Source organism: Nothobranchius furzeri, chromosome 2 (genome assembly GCF_043380555.1).
Source record: "Nothobranchius furzeri strain GRZ-AD chromosome 2, NfurGRZ-RIMD1, whole genome shotgun sequence".
Taxonomy (NCBI): domain Eukaryota; kingdom Metazoa; phylum Chordata; class Actinopteri; order Cyprinodontiformes; family Nothobranchiidae; genus Nothobranchius; species Nothobranchius furzeri.
This window is the reverse complement of record NC_091742.1, coordinates 44,325,306-44,336,145: the sequence shown is the minus strand read 5'-3', so window position 1 is coordinate 44,336,145 and position 10,840 is coordinate 44,325,306. Positions and strand designations below refer to the sequence as shown.

The 10,840-nt window shown below is 40.3% G+C and overlaps 1 protein-coding gene across 1 annotated transcript; it reads left to right on the top strand.

The window, feature by feature from the left end:
* The first annotated feature begins 1,032 nt into the window (after window positions 1-1,032).
* On the top strand, window positions 1,033-3,193 carry LOC129154312 (uncharacterized). The gene is made up of 4 exons (XM_054734105.2): window positions 1,033-1,650; window positions 1,721-1,888; window positions 2,008-2,103; window positions 2,727-3,193. Exons 1-4 carry the CDS (start codon window positions 1,147-1,149, stop codon window positions 3,051-3,053), a joined length of 1,095 nt encoding a protein of 364 aa, XP_054590080.2. The 5' UTR covers window positions 1,033-1,146; the 3' UTR covers window positions 3,054-3,193.
* Window positions 3,194-10,840: the final 7,647 nt, after the last annotated feature.

The following is a 10,840-nucleotide window of genomic DNA, read 5'->3' as shown; positions in this document are numbered from 1 at the left end:
CAAACACCACTTCATCGAACACTACCCCCATCTCATACGGTGCTTCGGGCCTCTTGTCCATTTGTGGACTATGAGATTTGAGGGAAAACATCGCTTTTTCAAACGGGTGGTACATGATGCACAAAATTTCAAGAATGTTCTCAAAACACTCGCAACAAGGCATCAGTACATGATTGCTTACCACCTTAGCGCACAAGGCTTTTTTAAGCCACATCAACAGACATCAAGTGTTTCTTCTGTTCTTGTTTCACAACTACCAGATGTTGCAAAACAAGACATAAAACAAAAAACTGACTCAAACATCATTTATGCAACATCAGGGATGTCCATTGATGGCACCTTGTACGAAGTTGGGATGTTTGTTTCAGTAGGTCAGGAAGGAGGACTCCCTCTGTTTAGCAAAGTTGAAAACATCCTCATTGTTAACAACAATGTAACTTTTCTTTGCAATGATTACAAATCTTTTTACTTGGAACATTTGAGATCATTTGAATTGTTACCGGGAAATATTGCTGTTCATAGCATTTTGGAGCTTAATGATAACTTGCCACTCTGTGCTTACAATGTCAGTGGCAAACTGCTGTTATCACCGAAACGCTTTGTACTTCCTGTTAGAAAGTGATGTTACTGTGAATTATTAGTAAGGTCATGTAACCCTTTTGTTTCTTTTTATTCTATTATTCAGACATGGCAGCTCCCACAAAGTTCATGCTTAGAGTTTTTATTGCTCCAGAGGTAGCTGTGAAGTTGACCCTAACTGAGCGCCCCAATTCAGTAGAGGATCTAATCCAAACACTGCAAGAAAAATGCAGGCCAAGGCTTGACTATGAGTTCACTCTACACTATGAAGATCCAGATTTCGATGGTCAGCTCTGTTGTCTGGTTGACATTGAAGATTTACCTGAAAAGGGGACACTCCAGGTGGTCAGATCTGAAGTTGACAATGTCTCATTACAAAGCTCCGACACTGAAATCCTTCCTCATGCACCCATTAGCAACCGACTGAAAACCTGGCCAGACAACTTCAGTGTCCCCACCTTTTCCTATGAAGTGGAGCATCTTCTTCAAGAAGCCAATGCTGCTTATGAACAGTCAGGGAAAACAATCACTTTGACAAGATCCCAAAAAAGCAGCATCCTGGAAAGCATGGCCACAGCAGTCATGCATTTTAAGCCTTATCCAACTGAAAAAAACATAGCCATGGCAGCAGAAGCTCTTGTGACGGCTCATCCGTGTCTCAAAGAGAAGAGTAGTGAAAGTGGATGGTATGGATGGAAGTGGAGCTTGCAGTACAAAATGGGGAATTTCCGTAGTAAGCTAGCCAAAGCCGGATGCCTGGAAGTTGCTGTAAATTCAGGCAGAAGAAGCCTCAACAATCCTGACAAAGAGCACCCACACCAGAATGTAAAAAAAGCCAAGCGTGCCGAGGTGAACTACCTGCCAAATTTCCCTAAAGGTCAAGATGCTACCAGCCTTGAAAATGTTAGGCTCCAAATCATGCAAGAAGTCGAGAGAAGTGAAAAAAACCTTGTGATGATTGACAAGCTCATGCAGATGACCTTTGCACTTCGTCGACTTGAGATTGTCAAGGGAGACCTAATGATCGGCGAGTTCCTACAGAAATGGCCTGCTCTTCGCATTGATTCACAGGTTAAATGTTTTCTTTTTTGTTGTTTGGGTAGAATTTTCAGAAGTCTTAATTTTTTCTTCTATTTTGTAGATTTGTGCAGAGTTTCATCGCATCACAAATGTCAACTTGCGAAACCAGTTTTATTCTGAACTGGACAACCTGACACCACGACTGCTGATCTTGTTGAGACAGAAAGCGGCACGAACTGGCAAGACTTCAGAGGCTCTGAGCGGCATGCTGAAGCTGTATGATAAGCAGGTAAAGTGCAGTTGTAAGGCATAACTACCATTGTTTGGCTATGTACAAGATACTTCCAAGTATGTACACTTGTGAAATTTATTTTTATAATTTTTTTTTTTTGCATCTTCTCTGTGCAGCAAGAACAGGATGCTGATATCAGACGTACTCTTGTCCTGCACGGACTTCCAATATACCTACGAGAGGAGGAGCCACAATTCTTCAAAGTTTGGAATGTAGGTATTTATGGATGATGTGATTAATACAAAGTAACAGTTAAATATTGGATCACAGATGCTACTGTGTTTCAATAAATGTGACATAATAAGCTGAATAGGGTACTGTTTTAGGTTTCATTGTATGCAAATCTGAAACTGAAGCTTGTGTATTTAAAAAAGCAGCATGAGGGCTCCAGTGTTTACAAAATTAAGAGCAACACTGTGCTGGTCAATAATCCAGATGTGCTGACAATAAGCAAAGCCAAAGCATAATATTGCCAAAGCAATATTATGCAGCAGAGCAAATTGTCTCTAAAAACTGCATACTTAAGTGCATCATTTTGCCAATGAATAGTGAACTGCACTTTGCCGGACTTAAGTTGTAACAACTTTAAAAGATCTCTGAATCCAGATAGTTAGCCAGATAAGGCCAAAAATATTAACATTACTTCTATGTGTCATTACTAACCTTTCCTGAAAATGTCATCCAATTACGTGTAATACTTTTTGTGTAAATTGCCAACAAATGTACATATACTAATACTGTTCCTTCCATCTTGGAAGTTTGAATAATAATCCCTTTTTGCCTTGTAACAATTAAATCTCTGTCTTGAATGCAAAACTGCTTTTGTCCCTTGTAGATTGAAGAATCTCCCGAGCCAGACATCAGCAACACCATTGTTGGTATTCTGACCATTGTAAACGAGAACAGTACAACCCCAATGCACTTCAGTCCGGTCAGTGCAGCAGTTGTAGTGGAGGACGAGCTTGTGGTAGGCGACATTGCCAAGTGGGCTGATGCATTTGTGTTGTTGTTTGGATTGTTTTATGTCTTGCATCTAGACTATCCAAAAAACCTTGTTCACACATTTACATTCGTCCAGAAACTACTGATGGGCCTTGAGGACGGAAAACAGTTGAAACCATGTCTTCTTCGCCTCAAACATGATCAGTTACTGCCAGAGTAACTTGTGTAGATGCTGGCACTACACATAGACATGTTAATGTTGATAAATGTGAAACTGTTCTAAGGTTGTTGATACCTTGCATTAGAAGTTTTACTAAACTTTAGTAAAGTTTCATACAAAATTCTGTAAGTTTATGGAGATCTGCTAGCCTGGCAAGCCAGACTAAATAAATGTATTATTTAGTCTGGCAACGCTCCATTGACAGCTCTCGGTTGTGGGGCGGGTTCTACCGTTGTCTTTCAAATGATCTCCGCATTCCACTGGACAATGAATGTGACATACTCTTGTTTCACTCTGTTGCATCATCCCACCCACCCGGCATATAGAGTGCCCTGATTGGCCCACAAAGCGGATAAAGCTCTGTGATTTGTTCACTAAGCAGATAGAGCACTATGATTGGCCCACCATTATGGACCAATCACAGCTCTTTATGTGTTTGAAACCCCTCTAGAGAGCTGTGATTGGCTAGCCAGAGTCCTGGTAGGAGCTGCTGAGGTTCCAATGGAGCATGCCTAGACCAAACTTTGCAAAGCAAGAATTTGGTCTAGTTCACTAGGCTAGAGATCTGCTGCTATCTGTTCCCGACAGCCTTACATTTGTGGAGACCTTCACAAATATGCCCCTAGATATGCCCCTGTTTAATATTCTATTTAACTTTGTCCTGTAACGAAAATATGTAAGAAAATGCTCTATCATTATTTTTTGTTGTTTTAAATGTTCCCTAAATTCTATTTGTCAATATTTCAAAAGGGAACAATTGGTAAAAACTAAAGTAAAAAGTTTTCTGTTATACGAATACTATTTATGTTAACGTTTTATAAGTGAAAACCATACAAAATAGTTTGTTGTATTTTGGTAAAATGTTTTTAAAGATGTCTTTAGGCACTTTTTAAACCTTTACTATATTTTTTTAGGTTTTCACTTATAAAACGTTAACATAAATAGTATATGTACATATATAGATATATATTTTTGTATTTACTTGTTTGTTTTTTCCCCCAAATTGAAGCACTATCTTGTAACGCATTTAAAACATGTTCAAATGCAGCAACATTTAAGAAAATGCTCTTTGCACATTATTTTTTGTTGTTGTAAATGTTCCTTAAATTCTATTTGTCAATGTTTTAAAAGTGAACAATTGTTAAAAACTAATGTACAATGTTTTCTGTTATACAAATACTATTTATGTTAACGTTTTATAAGGGAAAAAAAATAGTTTATTCTATTTTGGTAAAATGTTTTTAAAAAAGTCTTATAAAGTTTCATATCAGCATCAGGCTTTATATATATATATATATATATATATATATATATATATATATATATATATATATATATATATATATAATAATCTCAGCCTGATGCTGATATAAAACTAACACACTTTGAAACACCTTTTGTCTTACAAAGTTATATGACATTTTTTAAACACTTATTATATTTTTTAGGTTTTTGCTTATAAAACTTTAACATAAATAGTATATGTATTTATAGATATACATTTTTTTAACCCAAATTTAAGCACTATTTTGTTAAGCATTTAAAACCTGTTCAAATGCAGAAGCATGTAAGATTTTGTGCAGGTGGTTTGAAATAAACTTGCAATTGCAATGCTGTCTCATTTTTTTTCTTTTAAGAAAGACCCTGTCAATGAAGGGTTGTTAGACTTAGCTTAGGGTTTAATAGGTCCATTTAAAGTTCATATAAGTTATAATATTTAAGTTAGTAAAACAATGTAATAAAGTTAAAGTACAATAAAAAAATTGAAGTTTAGTGAAATTAAACTTTGTAAGTTACTTAGGTACTAAGTTATAGGTTGGATGTAGTTAAATTTTTTAAGTTATGTTGAACTTATTGTTTTTAAGTAAGTTAACTAAAAAATTATTATGTAATCAGTTTCCTCAAACATTTTGAGTTCACTGAACTTATTGGGGTTTACAGTGTAGGGCTGCATCTGCTAGTGTGTGTGTGTGTGTGTGTGTGTGTGTGTGGGTGTGTGAATGTTGACAACTCTGTGTCCCACTTCTGTTTAATGTGGACAGGAATGTGTTATGTTGCATCAAAATTGTATTTGCTTTGCTTTATACATATTCTTATATTTCATCCATAGGAAAAAGACAGAGAGAGGCTGAAGAGGCGACTTAGAGAGAGAGAGAGAGAGAGAGAGAGAGAGAGAGAGAGAGAGAGAGAGAGAGAGAGAGAGAGAAAGAGAGAGAGAGAAAGAGAGAGAGAGGAGACTATACGACAAGAGGAGCGAGAACGTCTATTTCAGTTCTGCTTTGAGCAGGAGGAATGGACATGTCTGCCGAAAGGCAACAGCAAAGGGAGGAGTCAGGGCAGCAGCTGCGTGAGGTGCATGACAACATCTTGGGACTATTCAACATGGTGATGGCAAGGTTGCACCCAGCCAGTCAACCTGGTGCTGGTCCATCACTGGATTAACTCATTTATACTCATTTATATGCACATTTTACATATTTCCTACCCAAGTAAAAAATTTATGCAGCATTCATTCATGACTACATTCGGTTTCCTTACATCTACCACTTTCTACATTATTTAACACTCATAGCACAACTTGTGAGGACATTTACAGAGTTGATTGCTGATGGAAATTATTTAATTTTGTGTATTACAATTAATAATGAAAGCCAATTCAGGTTTAAATATTTATTATGCACTACACAATGCATTGAAATGCATTCAAAGATCTAGGTGACTCATTAGGGCTCTGCATACTGCCGCACATATCTGCACCTGCAGGAAGCAACACATCTTGGTTTTGGGGAGCAGGAATGACCCATACATCCCTGTGGCACTCGCATATATTGTGTAGTACACAACATGTTACCACAATTGACTTAACCAGGTCAGTAGCAGTCATTCCTCTTCAGCAGACATCGCCATCATCCCTTCAACCATCCAAATGTATTTTCCACCACCACTCTAGCTCTGCTGATCTTGAGATTGAATTGATGTTGTTGTTCTGTTAGGCAGCCATTCTCCATAAAGGGCTTTACAAGCCAGCTCATTTAAAGATATGCAGCATCCCCCAAGATGTAATAGCCCATCTCAAGACCTCCAATACGATGTCGATCTCCAGGTAATAACTTGCCTTCATCCTCAACCAGAGCCCACGGTCAGGACTTGCACAGAACCCTTGCATCATGCAAACTGCCAGGGAGTCTAGCAAATACATTTCAGAAGAGTCCTTTGCCATCAACCAGTCCCTGCAGGACAACAGACTACCACCCTTTTCAATTACAATACTCTGTGTGATACTCTATAAGTGCCTGAATTGGAATGTGTGAGCCATCTATGGCACCAGCACACGGAGGCAAGACCCATCAGTTTTCGCAGAAGTTTGCCATTTCTCTGAGTGTGCCTTGGGTTGGTGTGTGGATCACTTCAGAGTATCTCCTCCACAGCAGAACAGAAAGCCTTCAAACACTTGCAGGCAGTTGACCGGCTTACCCTAAACAGGTGAGCAACTGTTCTGTAGTCAGAGTTGGTTGCCATTTTCCAGATTACTAGGGCGACCCATTGCTGGAGGGGCACACTCAAGTGAAAAGGGGTGTCCTGCTTCTCCATAGCTGGTTGTACTCATCTGCAGATGTACTGAAAGGTTTTCTGTGCCATCCAGACATTCTGTAGCCACTTCAGATTGGAGAAAGTTGGCACAATCACAGTCCACCACTCAGCACTCCTGGGGTGGACCCATACGATGGGAGAGACATGTTGTCACCTTCTTAGATGGAACAGCAAAAATCTGAGTTGGAAGGTTAGCTCACTGACTATGTGAACACACTAACTCTGTATCTTCTAACAGTACATGTGTGCCTATTTAAGCTGTAGTGATGATCATTCACTGTTTATGACCACCAAAATGTAAATGGTGTGGACATTTTGGGCCCATCATATTGTAATGAATTAAATCAATGGATTTAACTACCGCCTCATAAAATCGACTGATGTACAGCAGGAAAGGAAGGATTTCTACCATTTGCCTGGTGACATGACTACTGTATATAGTCTACAATATAACATGCATATGTTCATTTGTTAATTGTATTATATTATATATTGAAAGATAACTAAGGTCTGTTAACCATCAGCTGTTGTTTCTAATATAACTCTATTGATCTGCTGTCAGCTGGCACATACATTTGGTATACACATACACACATCTGGTGGTTCAATCCACACATTTATTTCTTTAATTTGTCTGGTTTATTGCCATTAATTGACTGTATGGAGATAATACAGACCTAATTTACATGGGGTTCCTGGCCAAGAGGGGGCTAGAGTTACACCTAAATATATTCGTTACACCGTTTATTGTATTCAAAGGTCTAAGAAGCAGTTACTATACCGGGAGTCTATGTCCAGCACTCTGTGACAGGTGTTTGATGTAGGGATGTATGTTTGGTTACATTTCCATTTACATGTTAGCTGTGCTGGCTAATTAACACATGTCACAAACGTGTATATATATGTCACTGGTCACAACCGATCATTTGTACTCTAACTGAGAGATTCATATCCTCTGCGTGATTATATTATACATGTGAGTGGGCAGTTGGACCTTGTATGAAAATGTACATGGAAGTACACTTACCCTTTGTCCGGAACGGCACATTCTGTCTTGCTCTGACAGGAGGTGACACAAAACAAGTCTTCTCATTCTGCTGAATCTCTCTGCATCTCTGAGCTCCTCATCGTGTGGTCCTCTGTTATTCATGACTGCCATTGCTGCATATAACAACATGGCAAACATGAACATGGTTCCTATTCCTGCTGTCTCAAGGGTGTCGATCTTTTGTTTACAACTTTTGACACGTTTTGTGTCAATCGATGATGTAACACGCTATGTAGCAGTCAGCTAAGAGGAACAGGCCTTCGGATCTCCCGGTCACTTCCCCCCTTGCTGCATATACCCGGAAGTTCGGATAAAAGCAGCACGCCTATTGTTGTGGGAATTTAGTAACTTAGATCATGTACAAAACAAACTGTCTAATATATGTGCTTTAAAACATGGCTGGTGAGTGATCTGACTGCTCTCTCGAGCTAACTCTGTTTAAGAAATCAACCTTGAACATGTTCAAATGAGAGCCGGACTCAGAACAAGTTCAGAACCAGGTCAGCTCTGCTGCAGGAGGAGCTTTAACTTTCTAGTCCTCAGTGTCCCTCCTGTGTTTCTCTGCATCAGCGCTGAGACTAACTGGCACAAAACTCAACCCAAACCCATCTGCGGCAAACAATATCACACACACAACACTCGCTCCAAGGCTGTTGGCAGTGTGGACTGATATCAGCTAAATAATGTGAAACACGTCTCTCTTACTTAGCATTTATAATACATACCTTCCTGCTAATGTCCTGGAACATGTCATCCACCTGTTCCGTGTCTTGCTGATTGGACTACTTCAACTCCCTGTTTTCTGGCCTGGACCAGTCCTCCCTACACCGGCTTCAGCTGGTCCAAAATGCAGCGGACTGGCACCAGCAAGCGGGATCACATAACCCCGGTTCTGGCCTCTCTCCATTGGCTTCCTGTCTCTTACAGGATCCATTTCAAAACGTTACTTTTTGTTTTTAAATCCCTTCATGGCCTGGCCCCAGTTTACATCTCTGAGCTGCTGTCCGCTTACGTCTCTGCCAGAACCATGAGGTCCAGCTCTCAAGCTCTTTTAACAGTTCCAAAAACCCGCCACAAGACTCGCAGGGACAGAGCGTTCTCTGTGGTTGGTCCCAAACTGTAGAACAAGCTACTTCTCAACATCAGGACCACACAGAATCTAGAGTATTTTAAATCCCTTCTTAAGATGCAATTTTTTGATCTGGCTTTTAATGCAGGTTGACTTGAGCATCTTAGTAGTTTGTAACAGTTTTTATTATAAATTGTGACTGTTGTGTGCTCATCTTATTTTAGGTTTTTATTGTTGATTTGTTTTACCTTGTACAGTGTACAGTGGGTGTAGCTTTGCTGCTGTAAATGCGCTCTGTAAATAAAATTGACCTTGACCTATAAATATAGCATTCATAGCTGCAAAATTACAGGTAGGGAACAACGATCCGTAAGAGCTGTTAACTAATTATGTAGCTTACTCACCTCAAATTTAGGAGAAGCAGAAATTGGCAGGATCTGGCTAATTCCTGGAATGGCTTGGACTAATTTGTGAAATGCTCTTCAAACCCAGCATAACCCAGTTCAAACTCAATCAAGTTGGTGAGGGAGTCACATGTAAATAACACTAGCCAAGCTACTAAAACTAAATAATTACAATACAAGAAGCCTTGCTAGGATTCTATGCTAATCAACAGCTAAGCTATAGCATAAGCACTCACTTGCAACTAATCCAAGTCCCAACTGCTACAAGGTGTGGCCGACAGTGTTGCCAATGCCCCCCAACAAAACATAGCTGAAGTTGACCCAGAAAGTCACCCAGATGATGCCAGATGCATGCTAATTTGCATACGGATGATGCCATCATGCCACACTGGCTGTCATTTTCCCCTCAACATAACCAAAAATATTTATGTACCAACAAGTTTTAAAACTTTTACACACACACACACACACACACACATATATATATATATATATATATATATATATATACACACACACACACACAAATATATATATATATATATATATATATATATATATATATATATACATATACACACACACACAAATATATATATATATATATATATATATATATATATATATATATATATATATATGAAGATGCAGTCCCTCTTTAAGAACATGTTTAAAGTGAGAAAAAAATTAAATTGTGATTAAAAATGCAAGGAAAAGAGAGAGAAAATGAATAGGAAAGAGGGAAATCAGTGACTGAAGGTAAAGGCAGAATAAGAGTTGAACAAGGAAAGTGTGATGACAAAGGTCATGACAAAACCAGCTTGAAGTGAGTATTCAGCTGCTTTTTAAAGAAGACCACTGAGTCCACTAATCTCAGGCTTAGGGGTAGAGTTCCAGAGTCTGGGGGACACAGCAGCAAATGATCTGTCACCTTTGACTGGTGCTGCACAACCAGTAGGCTTTGGTCACTGGACCTCAGGGACCTGCTGGGGGTGTAGGGACTAGAGCCCTGCACTGAAGCCCTAGGCCCTCGGGTCGGCCCGGCCCGACGGCCCTCGGGCCGGGCTTCGGGCCAACGACTGTGTAATTACCTCGGACACGGGCCGGGCCGGGCGCCTTTATTTTTATTCGAAATCATTAAAAAAATTAAAACACTTAAACGCAGCAGTAGAGCCCTGTGCGGGACTGTTTTCTTCATCCCGCTCCGCTCCCGCTGAATTTCTGACCATTACAGCCTGCAACCGCAACGTGTGTGTTACACTCCCGCCCGCACCTGCAGCGTGCATGTCTACTCCCGCCCGCACCTGCAGCGTGCATGTCTACTCCCGCCCGCACCTGCAGCGTGCATGTCTACTCCCGCCCACACCTGCAGCGTGCATGTCTACTCCCGCCCGCACCTGCAGCGTGCATGTCTACTCCCGCCCACACCTGCAGCGTGCATGTCTACTCCCGCCCGCACCTGCAGCGTGCATGTCTACTCCCGCCCACACCTGCAGCGTGCATGTCTACTCCCGCCCGCACCTGCAGCGTGCATGTCTACTCCCGCCCGCACCTGCAGCGTGCATGTCTACTTCCGCCCGCAACCGCAAAACTCGGAGAAATTATTACCTCACAATAAAAGAGATGTATTGAGTTTGCGTCCTCAACATGTCATTTTATAGGTTATCCGCTTTCA

Coding starts and splice junctions, on each gene's coding strand:
- LOC129154312 (XM_054734105.2), top strand. CDS start 1,147: ATGGCCACAGCAGTCATGCATTTTAAGCCTTATCCAACTGAAAAAAAC. Junction 1,651..1,720: donor CTCTTCGCATTGATTCACAG/GTTAAATGTTTT, acceptor TCTATTTTGTAG/ATTTGTGCAGAGTTTCATCG. Junction 1,889..2,007: donor TGAAGCTGTATGATAAGCAG/GTAAAGTGCAGT, acceptor TTCTCTGTGCAG/CAAGAACAGGATGCTGATAT.